The sequence below is a fragment of the Prunus avium genome, chromosome 1, assembly GCF_965620075.1.
Source record: "Prunus avium chromosome 1, drPruAviu1.hap1.1, whole genome shotgun sequence".
NCBI lineage: Eukaryota > Viridiplantae > Streptophyta > Magnoliopsida > Rosales > Rosaceae > Prunus > Prunus avium.
The window spans coordinates 5,955,000-5,975,469 of record NC_142284.1 but is presented as its reverse complement, the minus strand read 5'-3'; the positions used below and the strand labels follow the sequence as shown (position 1 = coordinate 5,975,469).

The 20,470-nt window shown below is 36.7% G+C and overlaps 4 protein-coding genes across 6 annotated transcripts; 3 read left to right on the top strand and 1 right to left on the bottom strand.

Moving 5' to 3' along the window:
- Nucleotides 1-3,466: 3,466 nt before the first annotated feature.
- LOC110758376 (large ribosomal subunit protein uL4) lies at nucleotides 3,467-5,552 on the bottom strand. Its single transcript, XM_021960233.2, has 2 exons — nucleotides 4,368-5,552; nucleotides 3,467-3,825 (listed from the first exon to the last, which is right to left on the bottom strand). Exons 1-2 carry the CDS (start codon nucleotides 5,478-5,480, stop codon nucleotides 3,712-3,714), a joined length of 1,227 nt encoding a protein of 408 aa, XP_021815925.1. The 5' UTR covers nucleotides 5,481-5,552; the 3' UTR covers nucleotides 3,467-3,711.
- Nucleotides 5,553-11,255: 5,703 nt separating this feature from the next.
- LOC110758375 (glycosyltransferase BC10) lies at nucleotides 11,256-18,076 on the top strand. 3 transcript variants are annotated; one of them, XM_088253635.1, is made up of 12 exons: nucleotides 11,256-11,652; nucleotides 11,996-12,052; nucleotides 12,591-13,116; nucleotides 14,029-14,127; nucleotides 15,008-15,108; nucleotides 15,206-15,277; nucleotides 15,439-15,529; nucleotides 15,975-16,055; nucleotides 16,468-16,527; nucleotides 16,620-16,742; nucleotides 17,392-17,430; nucleotides 17,536-18,076. In XM_088253635.1, the coding sequence occupies exons 3-12, from the start codon at nucleotides 12,736-12,738 to the stop codon at nucleotides 17,662-17,664; spliced, it is 1,176 nt and encodes a 391-aa protein (XP_088109761.1). In that variant the 5' UTR covers nucleotides 11,256-11,652; nucleotides 11,996-12,052; nucleotides 12,591-12,735; the 3' UTR covers nucleotides 17,665-18,076. The 3 variants fall into 3 exon arrangements, with proteins under 3 accessions (XP_088109761.1, XP_021815923.1, XP_021815922.1); XM_021960231.2 differs by lacking the exon at nucleotides 11,996-12,052; XM_021960230.2 differs by lacking the exon at nucleotides 11,996-12,052 and having other exon boundaries at nucleotides 11,256-11,658.
- A 1,273-nt stretch (nucleotides 18,077-19,349) lies between these two features.
- On the top strand, nucleotides 19,350-20,062 carry LOC110758374 (Eukaryotic aspartyl protease family protein). The gene is made up of 2 exons (XM_088253416.1): nucleotides 19,350-19,997; nucleotides 20,057-20,062. The coding sequence occupies exons 1-2, from the start codon at nucleotides 19,350-19,352 to the stop codon at nucleotides 20,060-20,062; spliced, it is 654 nt and encodes a 217-aa protein (XP_088109542.1).
- LOC148297190 (Eukaryotic aspartyl protease family protein) lies at nucleotides 20,031-20,396 on the top strand. Its single transcript, XM_088253626.1, has one exon. The coding sequence runs from the start codon at nucleotides 20,076-20,078 to the stop codon at nucleotides 20,394-20,396; it is 321 nt and encodes a 106-aa protein (XP_088109752.1). The 5' UTR covers nucleotides 20,031-20,075.
- Nucleotides 20,397-20,470: the final 74 nt, after the last annotated feature.

Here is a 20,470-nt window from a genome sequence, read left to right as displayed (position 1 = left end):
TTTGTAAAATGGCCTTAAACATTGTATTAAAATGGGCCTATTTTTACTTTTTTTTTGCAGTTTTTTTAAAATATCAAGATTACTGAAAATACAAAAATAAAAGTCAGATAATATTAAGGTTAGAAAATATTAAAGTTTTCTTTTATATATCTTCTTATTTTGCATGATTTTGGTATAAATTTATAATTTATAATACAAAATAATAATTTTAAAAAATTGTGCCTATGCCCCGATTACTCCTCTAGGCTCTAGGCTCTTGGCTTTAGGCCCATGCCTCTGCAACCCACCTACCACCTACGGATTTTTTGAACATATATTAAAAAAAGACAAGCATATATATGAAAATGGTCCTTTTCCAAATAAAGCCCACACCCTTAAGACACCTGAACGCAGAATTGAATGCCTAATCGTGATTCCTAGTTGGGATGAGTTATGAGAAAGATGGAACTTTATGAAAGGAAAAAAAAAGAATATGATGTCTAAAAACAGTAATGGCACAAAGAGTAAACCATTAAACCCCATATCAATATTTTTGCATATAATCAGTCAAAACAACTCAACATCATAAGTACATTTACAAAAAAAAAAAAAAAAAAAAAACATGGAATTTGAAGTTCAAACCTTTTCGGGTAAAACTGCCGAAGTAACGGATGAAGCTAATGAAAACACAAAGACTTAAACAAAGGGCCTACAGAAAGTAATATAAGTAGGAAATGATCATGAGTCTGGAGAGATATTATAGCGAGGAGGGGGTGCACATTATGACCCTCCATCCTTTGCTTTTGAAAAGGGAAGCATTCATTACTTGACTAGGAAGAAACCTCCAGCAAATAGCCCACATAAGATGCATCGGGTCAATCATGAAGCAAAATTCCATTAAAATATCATAATAAAGAAACATCCACCTCCACTAGCACTTGAACCGGTGAGTAATATCCGTAGCACTGAGATTTAGAAACACATAATAAACCATATACTGGAGTTCCAGTTTGTAGAAACAAGAAAAGCATCTTCATCTCTATACAGAGTTTATTGTTCTTGCACTGGTTGCCTAATGAAGACATCGGATAGAGCAAAGCCGCTAAAGAAAGAAGCCACCAAAAGACACAAAGGCTGAAACAATTAAAGGTGTAGCCGCGCGGCCATACATGTTTTGACATGTGGGAGGCTAGGCGCTAGACGGGTGTCTTTTCTTCTATAAATAATATAGCTGCGCAGCTTTACTATGGAGTTCTTTTTTAAAATAGTATAGCTGCTCGGCTATACATGTTTTGACACGTAGTCGCCCAGGTGCTAGTCGTGTCCTTTTGTTTCCTATAAATTGTAACGCTGAGCAGCCATACACTCAGATTTTTTTCAAAATAGTATAGCCGCTCGACCTTCCTACGATATTTTTTTTATTACAAAAATAGTATAGCCACTTGGCTAGGCAGGTCCCCTTTTTTCTATAAATATTCTATTTGTTGTTTAATTTAATTGTTTAATTAAATTATTAGAATAATATTGATTGATGTTCCTCAAACAAGTTGCACTCTAGAGAATGAGCTAAATCAAAAGCAAACATACCCACAAAAAAAGAAGAAAAAAAAATTGAACTCTCAAATTGATTTACTCTAAAATTTCTCTCTCTTCAATATCTGCATTGGTTATGTTGAAACTAGCCAATTAATATTAATAAAGTATAAACTAACGCAACTAGGAGGGTACTTTTGTTATTATTTTTTAAATAAAGGATATATAATACATTTAAAATACAGACGTATGTGTACAATACGAGTATTAAAAGTGAAAATGCTAATTCTTTATATGGGTACTAACTCTGAAAAAGTGAAAACTGAAAAGGGGACAATAAAGACTCGGGTAATGGCCTAATGGTAATGGATAATGCTATAAACTATCAATAGACAAAAATCAGGGAAAAACAATTTTAAAAAAAAGATCACAGCATTTGTGTAAAGCGTATAGCCGCTGGGCTATACTATTTATAAAAATTAAAAATTTAAAAAAAAAAAAAAAAAGAAGAAAAAAAGAGCACCTGTTAGGTGCTCGTGTCAAAAACAGTATAGCCGGGCGGCTGTACAGGTGTATAGCCTAGAGGCTATACTATTTATAAATATAAAATAATATAAAATAAAATAATATAAAAATAGGACCTGCCTAGTGGGTAGCGGCGACGTGTCAAAAACAGTATAGCCGGCGATGGGTATAGAAAATAAATGTAAATTACAATAGGAAATAAATCTCAATTACAACTGGACTAGATAAATGGGTAAATAACCAAAATGCTAACTAAGTAAGGACTCGCCAACAAAATCCCTAATTTGGTTTGGAGTAAAATCCTAAATCTTTTTGTAAAAGGATTCTAATGATTGTATATAAATAACATGAGAGCCATGTTGTTTCTTCAATCATAATTACGCAATAGCAATTACTTTTGTCCTAGCAAAGAGAATTAACCATGTTTGGTCGTCGAGAAACACTTGCTCCTAGAAAAAGAAGAATGACAATAGGGCAGACACTAAGAAGCATCCATGCCCTCATCATGTTATCCTTCCTTGGGATGACCTTTGTAGCAATGTTGTGTTTAATTTTCGGATATTAGTTCATTCTATGATTTTTACCTAATGGATGGTGAGCAAAAGTATGTCTAGATCCTCTACCTTTTCGCATCGTTACTTAGTAGAGTTTATTTGATCTTCGAGAATATCTCATGTCGAAAATTCAGGGTTTAGGGTTTAGATATCTCCTCTCTTTGATTTAGGAGGCTAGTATTTCTTCCTTGTGGTTGGTTCGGCTTTTGCATTGGCGGGTGTAATTTTACTTTCAATTTTTAGTTTTGGTTAGTTTTAATTGTTGCTTTATAGGTCCTGATTTGGTTATATTCTCCAAATTTTGTTATCACTCTGCTGTTATGCCAATGTAAAAACTTTATTAGAATATGAAATTACTTGGTTTTCAAATACACAATTTTGTTCTTGGGAGTTTTTAGCCTCAGAAACTAGAACTGCCGGCTGCTAGTTTCGCACAGTGAAATGCAGGTTTAAAAACAGTTCCGCAATCGGTATTCTGATCATTCCAAACGTTAGGGTTGAGTTTTTTAAAGTCAGAAAATACGTTTGGTAGTGAAATACTGATCTTGAATTTTAAAAAAAATTGAAAGAAACTGTTTGGTTTGAAGGAAAAAGAAAACCTATTCAGCAACTCCAAATGCTAAACAAATACAACAAAAAGACAGAGGAAGACAATCTTTCTGAGTTCTCTGAGGCTCCAAAAAATACCACAACTGTTTCTCAATTCAATAACTTCATGGTTCAAAAACTTGGAAAACCAAATCGCCTTCGACGTTTTCAGAAAGTGCAAAAGAAAATTGAAAAGCATAAAATTATATTTGTAAAGTATCAAACTTAATGAATATGTAGTTAAATTTTATTTTGAAGCTGGGTACCATATATATAAATCAAAGATATTCAAACACAAATACGCCTGACATTGTCATGGAACAAAATTGACAGACTAAACTAATATAATTCCAGTTACGAATGACAAAAATAGTCTACCAGACAAAACCCAGCAGGAAAAACACATCATAATATTCTCTCTTGCTACACCAATTTTCCTCCTCATCCCCAACTCAAGGAAACAAAAGACATTGGTAAACCAAAAAAAGCAAAATGGACTATGAAAACGTCTTTAGAATTTTAAAGAAATAAATTACTGGGATACTCCAAGCCACTTTGTGAAGTTGTCAAACTCTGTGTAGTCGCTGTCTGAGATCATCGTTTGGTACCATGCCTTACCAGCTGCCTTGATGGTTGAAGCTTCCTCCTGGATAAAGAGAAATAGACAACAAAGAAATACATTATTACACAAGCCCCGATCACATAAAACAGTGCAAAAGATTAATGAAATTCCTCCACATAAAAAACAATGACCGTGAGTGGATATCTGGCTCGATAACATGAAGGAAGCATTCTATTAAGAATCAGGACTGATTTATGAATATGTCAATCACACTCCAAAACAGACTCCACATCGATACAATCAATCATGAAAATTATCTGCCTTATGATCAAAAGCAATTGAACATAAAATTAAATATATAGAGCAGCATGCATTCCCTAACCTTAGTATTAAGATGCACTTAGAGAGACTAACATGTGCATTCAAACAATTAAGCATACAACAATAAAGCTTTGATTCATAACACTAGTAGAAATACAACATCAATTAAAAATGAAAACCCCAAATTTTCTACAACAAAAACATATTCCTAATCGAACAATCTTAACCACCATGTAAATAATCAACAGAATCAATTGACCACAAACAGAAACGTATAATCTCAGAAGTTGGGGTGATTTGATTACCTTAGAAATGGGCTTCCTCTTCTTGTCAAGCTTCTCCTTCTTAGCCTTGACCCTCTCCGCCTCGGCCAACAAAGACATTCTCCTAGCTGTCTTTGCATAAGGATTCAACTTAAGCAGGGTATTCAGATTCTTCAGAGGATTCTTCTTCAATGGAGCCCTCTTCACTTCCTTCTTGATCGGCCTAACAACACTCTGAACCTCATCGGAGTTAATAATCCTCGCCAAATCAGCATTCACCATCTTCGACCTCGGCAACACGTACCCATTCTTCTTCTCAGAAACCTTATCAAATGAGCCATAGATCGAATCCAATTTCTCGAAAGCCGACTTGGTCCAGACGACAAACCGACCCAAATGCCCACCGGGAGCAAGCTTCAACAGGTTAAGCCTCTCCACATTGATGATATCAATACCAGGAATGTTCCTAAACGCCTTCACGAGCTTGGCCCCCTCAGTCCCGTACACAATCAACGGCCCCTTTCGGTTAATATAGCGCCTGTTCCTCATCTTACCCTTTCCAGGTCGGATCGAGTGGCTGTCCTTCGCCTTCTCAGCATCGGAGTAAGCCCCGATCTGCTTCAAAACCTTCAAAGCCGCCGAGGTCTTCTCAACACCTTCAATGGAGTCGCTAACAACCAGGGGCAATTCAGGAACAGTCTCAATCTTGTGCCCGCGGGCCAAAACAAGAGACGGCACCGCCGAGGCGGCGATCGCTGAAACGACGGCGTACCGCTTCTGGTTGACGTTGATCTTCCGGTGCCAGCGGCGCCAGATCTTGGTGGGCGCGAACATGCGGCCACCTCGGCACATGTTGCCGAAAGCTCCCTGGCCGGCCCGGTGGGTCCCGCCGCCGGGGACACGAGGGATACGGGAGACGGCTCGGCCGGTACCCCAGGACTCGGCTGAGGTCTGGTGGCCGGCCTTCTTGGAGACGGCGTAGGGCTGGCGGGAGTTCTTCGAAATATTGGAGTGGACGAAGGTGACGATGTCGGGCCGGATCGAGGCCTTCATGACGTCGGGTAGGGCAACGGTTTGGGTCTGGTCTGTGGCCATGTCGCCTTCCAAGGACTGGACTGTGACCAGGGGACGCGCAGCTGCGGCGGCGGCGGCCATTTGGTCTCTCAGAAAATGAAGGGAAGGGGAGGTGGGATATACGAACTTTGGACTGAAGGGCAGCTAGGGTTTTGTGTTGTTTTTTATAGTGTAAACGTGGAAGGTAGGGTTTGATTGGGTTTTTTTTTTGGGGGTTGTGTTAAATGGGCCAGTTCTGATCGCTTTCTCTTCCAGCTATTTGGGCTTAAGTGAAGGTTTTGTTTGAACTTTAGCAGACAGTACGAACCCAAAACCCGCAAAAGATTTACCAAAAATCCCCGGTTGGAGATGGCCAGTGGTATCGTTGTCTCCATCCCCGAACCCGGCCCAATTAGTGATATATATAATTTTTTTAATTAATGAATATAGAATATAGAATATATATTTCAATAAACCAATAGGAAACAATTCATGATTTTCTTGGTTGACCATGAAACATATGTAAATTATTTTTTTATGTGTTCTCCCTTCGTTATTAGAACCTCCTTCCATTCCATATTGTCTGATAAAGCTACGGTGCTGGTACGAATTCTTCTTCCGGTTGGAAAATTATACCTCTTCTATAATGCTACTAGTTTTTTTGTTTTTTTGTTTTTTTTATCTTTTATTTTTGAAGGTCTTTAATGTGTTTTGTTGTTGTTAAGTTTAGCAGTAAAATAAGTATTTTGAGACAAAATATTTAGTTTTGATTGTGGAATATATGATTTCTATTAGTTTGTCAAATTGTTTAGATGATTTTAAGTAGTTAAGTTGAATTTTATGATTTAATTGAATATAATTGAGTTTATTTTTTGGTCAAAATTGAGTGTAATATATTTTTAATAAATAAAAACCGGGGATTCGGGGCGGGTTTGGGAGACAACCCCCCAACGGGTACAGGGACAGGGATGGTATTGCCATACCCGTCCCCGAACCAACCCGTTGCCATCCCTAGCCTATGCACCAATCCCCTAGTGCCGAATGTGCTTGATTGATTATGATACAAACACTAATAATAAGAGCCACCATTTTTGCCAAATTGTAGCCTCTTCTCTCATTGAGTAGAGAACTCACAAATTTTAACCGAGAAACTCACAAAAACGAACAATAGAGAGAACTCATAACATCAAACTCAAAATCAGGTCAAGATCTAAATAAAAGGAGATAATCTAACCCAAAAAAAATATATAACATTCAACATCTAACCCACAAAATCTGAAACCACAATATCAGAAGCCAAATAAGTCTTCCTTGATATGAGAGAGAGAGAGAGAGAGAGAGAGAGAGAGAGAGAGAGAGAGAGAGAGAGAGAGAGAGAGAGATAAAATAGTAGGAGAAAGGAGAGATGAATAGCGAATAAGGCAAACTAGATGGGATGGGAAGGAGACACGACGACAACAGAGTTTAAGGCTAAAAGAGACGATGATGATAGAGGATGAGGCTAAAGGAGACGATGACAACATAGGCTGAGGCTAAAAGAAACGACAACACACCTCTCTTCATTCGAAACCCACATCTCAGATTGAATTTCATATCCCTAGTTATTTGGGATTTGGATCCGAAGGCCCATATCCAGTCTGAAACACATTTAAGCCCACCAAACAATGGTCGGGATCCATATCCATTTTAATTAGAAATATCTCATCCAATCCCGCCCACCAAACATAACCTTAAGACTTTAGTAGTTGGATCATCTTTTTCATTCTTATACCAACATATGAAAAAATAATATTCATCGAGATAATATATTAAAAAGTCATTCAATTTTATGGAACTTGAAAATTTTGTAAAACCCTCAAAAAATTTGTGAAATAAGTAAGTTGTAAATAGGTAATACTTGCGAAACTAGGCACTTGAAAAAGAAAATTCTAAAGGCCCTGTTTGGTAAGCTAGACTGGACTGCACTGGATTAACCTTTCTACATTACACTGGACTGGTTAGGATATGACTGGATTTTAAGAAGTTGTTTGGTGCAGTACAACACCAAAGTTGAGATTAGTATGCCATTTATTGATTTATTTATTTTTATATTCTCATTTCCAAATTAATTACACAAAATAGATTTTCAATCCAACAAAAAAATACAAATATAAAATAAAGGGTGGAAGCTGGAAGACGAAAGGCATGAGGTGGAGTTTGATGGCAGCAGCAAGTTCCCAGAAGTAGACGCCAGCACTCAAGCTTTCACTTCCTCCCCAAATACCAGTTTTTACCTACTCTTCATCAGATCTTGAATTTTCAGCCACCTCCCTTCATATCTCAAAGAACAAAAAATTGCAAAATTATATATATAAATAAAGAGGAAGAAGTTATGAATCTGCCCTTCACCAATTTTTTCTTCCACCATATGCCTTTCATTCAAGATCTGAGGTCTATATATGGCAACGAAGAAGATTTGGCAAAGGGGAAGAGAGAGAAGAGAGAAGAGGAGAAAAGAAGAGAAGAGTGGAAGAAAGAGAGAAGAAGATAAGAGAAGAGAAGAGAAGAGGGGAAGAGAGAAGAAGATAAGAGAAGAGAAGAGAAGAGGGGAAGAGAGAAAGAAGAAGAAGAGAGAGAAGAAGAGAGATGGCTGGAGGCGTGCTGGCTTCGCAACCCACGTCTGGGGTTGGGTTTCTAAGCCCCAATTATTTGGGACTTGGATCCAAAGTCTATATCCCTAGACACACTTTAAGTTCACCAAACAATAGCTAGGACTCATGTCCATTTTAATTGAAAATATCCAGTCCAGTCCAACTTACCAAATGGGGCCAAAAAGGTCTATCAAACGAAACAAATTCATCCTCGCTTTTGCTTAAAACACCTCATCTTAGGAAAGAAAAAAGAAAATGTTCCAAATTACAAACGATTCATATGTTTTACTCCATATGTCAAAAAAATTACATTACTTGTTCAGGAAGAAGAAGAAGAAGAAGAAGACAAATTGATAAAATTGATTGAAGATTTAATGTAAAAATTGCATTACTTGCGAGTGGCAGTGCCGGGCAGAGAGACCATTCCATGAGCAACACAAACACAACAGCAGGCAGCGGCCATAAGTCCCAAAAAAGATTATGTTGTTGTGGGTTCACCTGGTCAACAGCTCACCTTTCACGTGAACCAACGTGGCTGCCTTATAACCCATATGCTCTATGGATCCAATCGAATCTACACCCAAATTATCCACTACAAAATTGCCACATCAAACCTTCTACCTTGTAATATCGGACGGCCGGGTTTAGTGGCTCGGGCTAAACTGAACTATTTCAATTAAATCACACATGTATTACTGTTATATAGTGAATTTATAAATGTTAACGGAATTTAGTTTAATAGAAAAGGATCATGATTTATAGACAAATGATGATCGAACATCCATAGCACCCCTTTCCTAACTTTGGAAAGAAAAAACTTATAAAATGTTGATATTAGAAAGCCATTCAATCCAATATATGAATCAACAAATGAATTACTATCCATTTGAATTAATTATGCAACCAAGCCACCCACCACCTTGACTTTCATTAATTAAACGTCTATTCATACTACCCATAAGCCTCTGATTTTTTTTCAAAAATAAATAAAATAAAAACATCTTTTACAATCATTCAAGGGTAATTCTACCTCTATTTTTCTATTCAGAAATAATTAATTTTGAAAATGATTATAATAAAAATAAAAAAAATCAAAGATGGCAAATCAGATGATTAAGCATAAAACTTTTTCTTCACAGCAATGATCATCGAATTGACATTTGTGATTTCGTGCGCTTATGGAACACGCTCAAGAAGAAGCTAAATGGGCGTTTTGGTAATTTACGGCAACATGCCATGTCATTTTATCTTTCCTCTTCTTGATTTTTTTTCCACTTCCTCCTTTACGTGCTTCTCGGTAACCTGCGCGCACACCGCAAATGACAAATTGACCACAACTTGACTTGTGGCCCTCACCCGGCCAGCAGAGGGTATAATAGTCATCTCGTTTCTTTTCGCAGTCAATGGTCTGATGATACGCTAAAACCGTATATACGGCGTATCTACGCCACAAGCAGGCCTGGCACTCTGTAACGCTAGTTCTACGCGCCTACCTCATGTGTGGCTCACGCGTTTTAGGGCTTGTAGTCTTTCCTGCCTTTTCCATTTCTTATAAAGCTTATGTTAATAATTGCTCTCTAAATTAAGTTTTTGAACACTATAGCCCTTTAATATTGAATTGCATGCAACTTTGGTCCTTCTGGCAAAATCTGTTTGCTGTTAACCAAATTTAGGAGTAAAAAGTTATGAGTAGGTGAAATGTTATTAGCATAGAATGACTATATGTAGTGTTAATAATAACTCCATTAAGTAGTATAAATAATTCATCCTATAAATCCACTTTTTGGGTCTATTTTTGTTTGGTAAAGAGGGGGCCGAAGCCCAGACAAATTTTTTGGTCTATTTTTCAGTACATGCGATAGTCTAAACTAGAGGAAAGAAGAATTTATCTTTCACACAAAAATAATGTTATAGGAGTTCAAACCTATTTCTTTTTTTGGTCTATTATATCAACTTGTTGGTAGTTGAAAACTAGCCCTTATCACATGGGTATTGCTTTTTCAATAACATAAGTTCTCCTTCCAACATGACAATAATCACTTTTATAAAAAATAACATGATAATGATAATAATGAATGTGTTTGTAATTTAAATGTATTTATTTCCTTAACTAATTACATTTCACAGTGACAATATTTAACAATAAATTGGATAGAGTTAGGCTTAATTTGTGGAAGGATCGGATCGAAATTAGGAGATTTCAATTGTAATTCAAATATTTTTTTTTTTTTTTTTTTTTTTTTCAGAATTTCAACATCCATTCCGATTCGGAAAACTAATAGTTGTTTGGGAAATTTCAGGACTCGGAATTTTTTTTTGTGTGGAAGATTTCGAAAATTAGTTCAATCCAACTTACATCCCTAAATGTCGGAACTTTTAGATGTTGAAATTGATTTGAACTTGTCAAAAGTGAAAAATTTCGAATCTAAATTGACCATAATTTGAATTCCCAATTCGACTTACACTTTTTGTTTAGATGAAGGAATTGCAAATTGCATAGAATTCTTAAATGATGAAATTTAAATCTCAATCGTTTAAATTTCTGGCAATTAATAATTTCAGTGTTTGGATTTATATATGTCGAATTTTGTAAATGACAGAAATTACAGTGAAAAATGATTTCATACTTAATTGAAATTGCAAAATAAGGGCTCTTTTGGTGGAAATTAAACTCAGGAATCTTGATCCCCAATTTCCACTATTTTTTCCGCATGTCATTTAATAAGTTCCATGCTTTTTTTTTTTAGAAGACCTTTCCTATTGAGAGGGGCGATAACAAACTAAACTCACACACTACACAAATGCCAGGACTCGAACCCAGGATCTTTCTTGACTAGGGGTGCAATTGCTCCAAATCACTACACTAGTGGGTCCTTTGCAATAAGTTTCATGCTTAAGTTGCCAAACAATGAAAATATCAATTTTTCCTATTTAATTATTGACTTTTAGCTCAATCCCGAGTTATTTCCCTCCATCCAAACGGAGGGTAAAAGAAATTAATAGTAAAGGGGAACAATAGGAAATTTGAGAGAGCAATACGAAACTAATTTAGGAGGAACAACTAAATTTTCACTTTCTTTTAAATTTATAAACAATAGTAAAAAGAGAAAAACAGTGACATTTTTAGTGGGAAAAGAGTGAAGAGAAACACGCGCCATGAGTGCGAGGAAGGGTTGGCAGCAGTCCAAATAAAAAATATAATAATAAGCGCAAAAATGAAATAAAGGAGAATAAATCGCCGGCTGTGTTTGTGTTTGGAAGAAAGGCAAACGACTGTTTCCATTAATGTGAGAGAGAGAGAGAGAGAGTGTTTTGGGAAGGAGACACACAAAAGAATCGTCTTTAACGAATCATAAAATCAGACACATCCCAATTAAAATCCATTTTATTTTTTTCCAATTTTAATTCTTTTCATCATTTCCATTTTTCTACTCATCCAGCTCCCTCTCTCTCTGCGAGGCCAGACTGTTGGTCGTCTTCTCTGCTCCTTCTTGTGTGTGTGCCCTAGATCTTGAGAGAGAGAGAGTCAACGATAAATCACTACGCAGAAGAAGTTTCAGATTCCAGATCTTCAATTCTTGATTCGAAGCTCCTTTCAGCTCATTGCATCAGCTACCTCTTTCCATGCTCTCCAAGTTTTCAGAGTGAGAGTGAGATAAGACTTTGCTTTTGAATTTTCGTTTTTGTTGGTGTAGCTACGTTATTGGGAAGTGGTTGTTCGGCTGTTGCTTGGTTTCTTGGAAACCAAACAGGGCAGAAAGAAATGGTGGAAAATTTTGGGGGTTGTGAGTGGTTGAGTTGACTAACGAGGCACTAGAGCTTGCGTCTTGCAGTTGGGTTTTAATTTTCGGGTTTAGATTGGAATCTGTGGGTTGGTTTGACTTTTCTTTACTACGATCGTTGGCTTTTTTTTAAATACCTACATACATATTCAGGCGTTTGGTTTTAGTTGTTGCGCTGATTCTGAGCTTTGAATTCTGAAAATAGGGTTCGCTTATCAAATTCTATCTTTTTCTGGACCTTACGTTTTGTTGCTGAGAAAAGGTAAGGAGAAGAAGGGGAAGAGAAACAAAGAGTTGAAGTTTTGTTTTAGTAATTTGTAAACCATACAGTACGACCCATCTGAGCATGATACTTTCTTCGAAGACTAGGATTTCTTTTTTCCGTTTTCTTTTCAAATGCAATTTTCGGCAAACGATTCTAAGCAATAACAATTACCTTTGGAATTAATTGCTTGATTGTTATCAATTTGATTTGATTTCTGATGCCGCTTACTTTTTGAAAGGTTGCATTGCGCTTCTGTGTGAGGCATATTAGCATTCTCATACATGAGAGTGTTAATCTAACTTTTTTTTTTGGACAGAGTTAATCTAACATCCTTTCTAATGATTTTTATGTCCATATGTCATGCTTGCTGTACCTGTTACTGTTTACTATCAGGATTAGTAGTGATCTAGGCATATTTTTCTTATTAGGAATGGTATTACCAATTTGTCAGCAGTCTTGTGTACCTGCTTAGGATATCCTGTTTATTTTCAGAATAAATTTGTATGAATTAGTCTGCTTATTATTTTACTTGCAGATTGCAGAAATCTCCACACAAATCAATTGAAGTTTCTCTGCTAGACTGTTGATACTAAATCCATATCAAATAGTACAATGGTGGATGGGGACAATAGACAGGAATGAGATCATTAGGTGATGAAATTGTGATGCATTTAGTCTAGATGAAGACGGGTCAGTGGCGACTAGGCATGGGTGACATGCAGATCTTGCCCGGGGCTCGCCATCGCCCACCTCTGAAGAGGCCATTGTGGATTATTGTCTTGGTTTCTTTGGTCAGCATCTTTGTGATTTGTGCTTTTCTCTACCCACCTCAAAGCAGTGCCGCTTGTTACATATTTTCTTCGAGAGGTTGCAAGGCTATTACCGATTGGCTTCCACCTGCTCCTGCAAGGGAATATACTGATGCTGAGATTGCATCCCGTGTTGTGATTAGAGAGATTTTGAGCGCACCTCCTATTCAATCCAAGAATCCGAAAATTGCTTTCATGTTCCTTACACCCAGTGCATTGCCTTTTGAGAAGCTGTGGGATAAGTTTTTCCATGTAAGGTTTCATCTGTTATGATTTATTGGCCCCAAAAAAAAAAAAATTTCTCCTTTTTGTTTGTTTCCTTGGAAGTTTTATCCTAATATGCCTGTCCTGCTTAATTAGTTTAAGCATATTCAAACAAAATCTAATTTTTCAGATAATGCTTTCAAATTAGCACATTAAGAATATGAAGTGATCAACTCATGTTGTGGTTTCCTATAATCACAAGGATAGTTGGAACGTCCCCATACAAGCGAGTCTTTAATACATGATTTATATTGTGATTACTGGTCAACAGTTTAGCACTATGTTGGACAAATAATTATCATGTTTGCTTAATTTCATCAAGCTATCAAATATTCAAGTTTGACAATACAGTATAAGGGTTGACTAAAGCTAAATTTTTTGTTGTATTTGGAGCGAAATAACAAGCCTAATAGGAGAAGCTTCTCATATGGACATATGGATGAGGGCAATAATTCATTGAACAAGGTTCTATACCAAAGTGGCACTCATGCATCCAATTTGTAAACTTTTGTTGTCCTTGTGGCTGATGAGATGAGTTGGTGCTAAGCTTTCTTATGAGTTGTAACCTGCTTGAAAAATGTTAAGTTACATATGATGATCTCTGTTACTTTTGGTGTTTTTAGTGTAATCTGTATGTATGGATTTTCATGCCCCTTGATGCACTTTCCAGTGGCTGTTTTCTTATTAAAAAATTAGTGACTCTGATTTTATAGTAGGATGTTATACAACAGACATCTGTTTATGTCAAATTAGGGCTTTTCCATGGTAATATGTGGAAATAAATGTCGAAGGACATAATTTCTAATCTTGCTCACTCAGTATTCCAGTGTTGATAAAGCCTGCTCAAGTAATTATGAATTCATATGCTTACCTTAAGTCTTTCAATTTTTTATTTGGCAGGGTCATGAAGGAAGGTTCTCTGTTTATGTCCATGCTTCTAAAGAAAAGGCAATTCATTTGAGCCGTTACTTTCTTAATCGCGAGATACGCAGTGACCCGGTAAACCTGATTTTATTGTCATAGTCATTCATGATTGGATTGCATTACTTTAGAAGATTAATGTTTCATACTTTTCAATGTTATTTGAAATAGAAATGAGAATTAACAGACTCCTTGTCTACTGCTATACAAAAACAAAATTTGTTACAGTTGATGAAACCCTCCATCATACGAAACAAAGGACATGATATACAGTGAATATTAAAGCTAGTAAATAACAAACAAACATGTAGAAGATGTTAAAAACAACGTATCCCATCTCATATATTACCATAGACCTCCTACTTGCTTAATTGATGTATGCATCAGGCAGCCTTATATCTCGTTTAATCGAGTTAAAACATGCCAGTTCGGCCACTTAATTGTTAATTGTTAATGTCAGATATTAAGTGGGTGGCGGGGGAATATTTTGTTGTGGAGGGGGTGATTGATTATTTAATCCATACAGTATAATAGTCTCTCCTAAAGAAGCTGAGCATAATCTTTCACAATAACTCAAATAGTAGAAAATGTCTGATTATTTCTTTATTCTGACCTATGTAAATCTTGAACAATTTTAAGCGAGCAGACTATCATGGAAGGGGTTAGAGTTGTGTAGATGATGTTACACAGACAGGTAGAAGAAAATGAGGATAACACAATATGACATATCTTTCACATGTTTTCTTTTCTTAAACCAGATCTACTTAGAGCCAAACTTTTGAAGCCAATATAACTACAACTAAAATTGTTAGTAGAATTCTTATTCCTTGTTGGCTGGATTAATATTATATCATACTCATAGTCATTATATCAGTAGTGGTGATGGTGGTTTATTGTCTTCATGTTTAACTAGTGATCAAGTAGATTAATCAGATTGACAATTTGATCATGTTTTCAGGTGATTTGGGGGAAAATTTCCATGGTAGATGCAGAGAGAAGATTATTGATAAATGCTCTTCAAGATCCTGATAACCAGCATTTTGTCTTACTTTCTGAAAGGTGATCAAATTCTAGGTACCTTTAGTCATCCTTTTTCTGTTGAGTTCTGATTAGTTCTGCAATTATTAATTTCTTATTAATTCTTTCTGTTATGCAGTTGTGTGCCACTGTATCCATTTGACTATATCTATGACTATCTGATGAATACAAATATAAGCTATGTTGACTGGTAAGTGAAATCTTCTTCTATGAGCTACTGTTTTAGTTTAAATGTGTGGGTAGCTCATCATTATGCGAATGCATTTTTGTTTTGATGAATAGGTACAGTTATGACAGTTGCTTCCATAGTAGGGTTTTATTTTTATATCTTATGTTGTTTTCTCTTTTCAGCTTTGAGGATCCTGGTCCACATGGAAATGGGAGGTATTCTGAGCACATGTTACCTGAAATTGAAAAGAAAGACTTTAGAAAGGGTGCACAGGTATTTTTCATTATGTTGTTGCTGCAAATGTAGTTTTTATAATCTCGGGAAATTTGATATTTGCTTAATGGAGTTCTCCATCTCTTTATGGCCATTTTTATCGGTCTTATGAACATGCACTGTCAGTAGGTAATATCAACACATTTTGACAGTAGAGCAATATGACCACCCAAAAAGTAATTCTTGATTCCAAGGTGTTAGAAAATTGAAGGCTTGTTGGCTGTGTAATAGATTCTTGCCATGAGGTTGTGCATGGGTCAGAGGTAGTGCAGTTTAACTATCTAGATGTAGGAATTATTTTTTCGTTTTGATCCCCATTTTTTTGGCCAGGGTTGGTGGTGACAAAGGGATCGATTTTTGAGATGTATTGGTATTCAAATATTTGAAATTCAAGTATCTTCTGTTTTTTCCCCTTTATTAAGTTTATATTCTGAATTATATGCAGTGGTTCACTATGAAGCGTCAGCATGCTGTAATAGTAATGGCTGACAGTCTTTACTACTCAAAATTCCGGGACTACTGCAGGGCAAGTTCTTTTTTTCTTTTTTTGTGTACATTTCTACATCTGCCTTGTTTGTAGTTCTTAATATTTTCATATGTTATATGTTTTTGCCTCTAATTTATTTACCATGTAGATATAGCATATGTGCATGTACGATACCTTCATCCTTGCTTTCTCCTATTATGGGTGTAATTAAATTCTAGGTTGCTCTTTATTTGGTTTTTTCTGATGACGTAAGCTCTTTTAAGGCTCAAAATTTTATTGTTGATATGTAAAATATTTGCTCGATTTCAACGTATGGCTTTCCTCCTTCTCATGCTTGGGCCACTATACAGTTGACATGCAAGTATTTGATAGGTTTTTGTGATCTTTAAAACTATGAAACCCTATGTTCCCTAGCCCAATTTCTTGATGTGGATCTTGTTGGTTATTACAGCCAGGTTTGGACGGGCGCAATTGCATTGCTGATGAACATTACTTGCCTACCTTTTTCAATGTGAGAATTTCCTCTCTAAGAATTTCCTCTTCTGTGTTTCCTTGTATTTAGCATCTCAGTCTGAATGAAATTTCTTTTGCACTTGTTTTCAGATAATTGATCCTGGTGGAATTGCAAACTGGTCCGTAACACATGTTGATTGGTCTGAAAGAAAGTGGCATCCAAAGTTATACAAGGGTCAGGATATTACTAACGACCTTCTGAAGAATATTACGGTACAGTTCTGCTATAAGCTTTTATATATATATATATATATATATATATCTGTGTGTGTTCTAGTTATAAATAAGAGCCCCATCATGCATGCATGTTTATCTTGTTTGGATATGTGCTGCTAAACACTGACTCTGCAATTTCTTGAAGTTCGCATAATGCTACTGTGCAATTTTTGTTCTACCTGTCTGTGTAAGGTACACTGTGTGAAGAATGTGTGCTGCTGGACACTGACTGCAATTTCTTAGGAAGTTTGTGTAATGCAACTTCGCATATTGCTTCTAAAAACTGTGCAATTTTTTTATTTGGTTGGTTGGGTGGTTGGCACTGAGCCAATATTGTCATCTGATCAATACCATCCCTCGCTTCTCTCTCTCCACCCAACCGAAAAAAAGAAAATGCTCCATGCTTTTGAATTTCAGTTTTTAGTACTCGGCCTTTTAATGAAGATGTGGCCTGAATTGATTGGTGGCTTGAAATGACCTGGTGGATGTATAAGTTGGAGTGTCTCTCATTTAGTTGCTTTGGATGTGCCATTGCAATCTTTGTTACACCATCAGTTCCAACATATATAATACTATAGAGAGTACCAATTCAAATACAAATTGTTCATAATTTCTGACGGAGACTTTTGTTGTCTTGTCTCTGCAGTCAGTTGATGTGAGCGTGCATGTAACCAGTGATGAGAAGGTATGCATCTAAAAGATTGCTAATTCATGCTTCAGGAATTTGAATATTGGATGGCTTGGAAATAACTCATTATAATTTAATCCCATTTTTTGTTTTGTTTTTCAGAGGGTAGTACAGAAATGGCCTTGCTTATGGAATGGTATACGACGGCCGTGTTACTTGTTTGCAAGGAAGTTCCATCCAGAGACTCTCAATAACTTGTTGCACCTTTTTGCCAATTATACAACAATTTGAGCCAGATATTTTTGATTCCATATTCTTTGGTTGGATTGTTTTCGACCCTTTCACTCCCATCTTATTTCCAGTATAGCTGACGAAGTTGTAAATTGCCAAATTATAGAGGCTTGATTGTTCGTTCCCCCCGACCACAATTCTTGAGTGCAAGGGCAACAGGCAGAGCAATTAGGGTGACCGGAGTCTGGCAGGAGGCTAACAAGCTAGTGTTGCTTCCGTGGGTATGAGGATATGTTGATCTGTACAAACCCTTCATTTTGCGCTATCAGTGTTAAATTTCTAGAACATAATTTTTCTTTTTCGGGGGACTCTTTCACTGCATTTTGTGGTTAGTCTTTGTAAAAGATGAAGTTTGAACTCTCAAGTGGCAAATATACAACACACAATAGCCGTGAAATTCACGCTTTAAAAATTATTTTGTGCATGTGTGGAAATTCATAGAGAATTAGAAACATATAATGATTGAATTGGAAAAGCTCAAATTTTTTTTTTCCGTACGTTATCTTGTCTTGAGAGAAGAAGAGTTGGAAACACTGAAGTAAGCAGTGAATGATTCTATGCCCTGGCTGCCTTGGGAATTTACAGACCAGATGCAACCGCACAATGACCAAGATTACAGTATAATTAAGCGCATACCAACCAAGGTAAAGAGTTTATTTGTAGGGTAGACCCAAATGAGTGGTTAGCACCGTATTGTTTGGGAGTGATTCTAAATAACTCAATAATCACTTTTCCATATAATCACTTTTAAGTGGTTTTAAGTGATTTATGGAGAAGCACATGCCTCAGAGAATCACTAAAAGTGATTATATAGAGAAGCATGCGAGGTTCTTCTCCCCAGAAGTCCAAAATCACTCCCAAAACTTACTAACTAATAAGCCCTTGAGCACTACTGTATATATTACCCATATTTTAAATGGTAATCCATGACCCTTAATCAAATTTTCACATATTTTACATGGGTTTAATTGTTTTCTAATTTTTATTAGTCATTATCATTACTGACAGAAATTTACCAAATTTCCATTAAGTTTTGTATGGTCTTGGACAAGAATAATATAGCAGTTATGAGACTACCTTAAAAAGGAAGATGAAAACTGAATGGAAAACCTAATGCCATGACTCATGCGTGTGAAAACTAAATGGAAAGACTGCCTTGTTAAAGAACCCTACACACAAGATTATCTTGTTATTTTTCCCTTTATTGCATAGTCATTTTCTTAGGAGGATGCTTTTGATAAGAGCAAGCATATAAGGCAAGTCTACAGTCTGGAGGATACTTCCATATATGTATATTTCTACATACGCATAGTTATAAAGAAGCACAGCTCTCTTGCCTCGTCTGCCTTGAACAATTCTGTGTTCTTTTAAGCAGTAGCCATGGCAGCCCTGTTCCCGGAACCTGTTAGGCTCTCCCTTACTAATTTTGTTATTTTCTTAGATTTGTTATGCTTAACCGCCACAGCTTCCACCATCGAAAGACCAAGGAGTTTTGCCACAAAACTCATTCACCGCGATTCTGCTTTGTCTCCTTACTACAAACCTAATGCAACCATCAAAGACCATGCTATGCACACGTTGAAAACCTCCATGGCACGCTAGCATACTTGGGAGCAAAGTCTAATGTTTTTGTGACAGACGATACTCGTGCCGGGCTTGTTGCTGAGGACAATGGAGCACAATTCATGGCAAGTTTCTCAATCGGTGAGCCACCAGCTCCACAGCTCTTGACCATAGACACAGGCAGCAACTTATTGTGGGTTCAGTGCCTTCCATGCACCAAGTGTTTTGAACAAGCCTCTCCAATTTTTGACCCTTCTAAGTCCTCAACATACACCACATTACAATGCAACTCTCCCTATTGCACCATTTCCCCTAGTGACAAATGTGACCCCTCAAACAATTGCAAGTTCTCTCACAAGTACCTTGATGGCACTGATGTAGCCGGACTTCTTGGGACCGAAAAGTTCACCTTGGAGACGTCCGACGAAGGCATTAGCCCTGTCGCGAATGTGGTTTTTGGTTGTGCCCATGACAATGATTGTTACAATGGCCAACCTAGTGGAATACTTGGTCTTGGACCTTCAAACATATCTTTGGCAACCCAATTGGGGTCAAAATTCTCTTATTGCATTGGTAGCATGAAGGATCCTAAGTACCCTCATAACCAACTAATCTTAGGTGATGGTGCAAAGATAGAAGGCCTTTCAACTCCACTTGAAGTCTACAATGACCTCTACTATTTGACCTTAGAGGGCATCAGCCTCTCCGAAAGGCGGCTCGAAATCGATCCAGAAATTTTCAAAAGAACACCGTCAGGCACTGGTGGAACAGTAATCGATTCTGGGACAACATTAAGCTTCCTAGCCAAAGGTGCATATGATGTGCTTAGTGCTGAAGTGCAAAAGTTGATGGATGGAAAGTTGGAAAAAGTAGAAGAGCCTGATATTCCTTCAGCTTTATGCTACAAGGGAATTATAAGCCAAGACCTTGTTGGGTTTCCAGATGTTGTCTTGAACTTTGCAGATGGGGCTGAGTTGGGTTTGGACATTGAGAGCCTTTTCCAAGAGTATGGCCAGAATGAGTTTTGTATGGCTTTGCAAGAGTCTCCTGTTGGCAATGACTTGAATGTTGTTGGAATTATGGCTCAGCAATTTTATAATGTTGCCTATGATCTTGCTGCAAACAAGGTTTATTTTCAGAGGATTGATTGTGAACTTCTTGATGACTGATGGACATCCATAATATAGGGATTTCAATATATTATAAGGCCTTTTTTATATCAATTTTTCTTCTTCTTATATTT

Excerpts from the sequence above, each read along its gene's own strand:
- LOC110758374 (XM_088253416.1), top strand. The coding sequence starts at position 19,350 with ATGGCAAGTTTCTCAATCGGTGAGCCACCAGCTCCACAGCTCTTGACC.
- LOC110758376 (XM_021960233.2), bottom strand. The coding sequence starts at position 5,480 with ATGGCCGCCGCCGCCGCAGCTGCGCGTCCCCTGGTCACAGTCCAGTCC. Across the intron at positions 3,826-4,367 it reads AGAGGAAGCCCATTTCTAAG|GAGGAAGCTTCAACCATCAA; the intron begins GTAATCAAATCA and ends CTCTTTATCCAG.
- LOC110758375 (XM_021960231.2), top strand. The coding sequence starts at position 12,736 with ATGAAGACGGGTCAGTGGCGACTAGGCATGGGTGACATGCAGATCTTG. Across the intron at positions 16,528-16,619 it reads ACTTGCCTACCTTTTTCAAT|ATAATTGATCCTGGTGGAAT; the intron begins GTGAGAATTTCC and ends ACTTGTTTTCAG. Across the intron at positions 17,431-17,535 it reads ATGTAACCAGTGATGAGAAG|AGGGTAGTACAGAAATGGCC; the intron begins GTATGCATCTAA and ends TTTGTTTTTCAG.
- LOC148297190 (XM_088253626.1), top strand. The coding sequence starts at position 20,076 with ATGGATGGAAAGTTGGAAAAAGTAGAAGAGCCTGATATTCCTTCAGCT.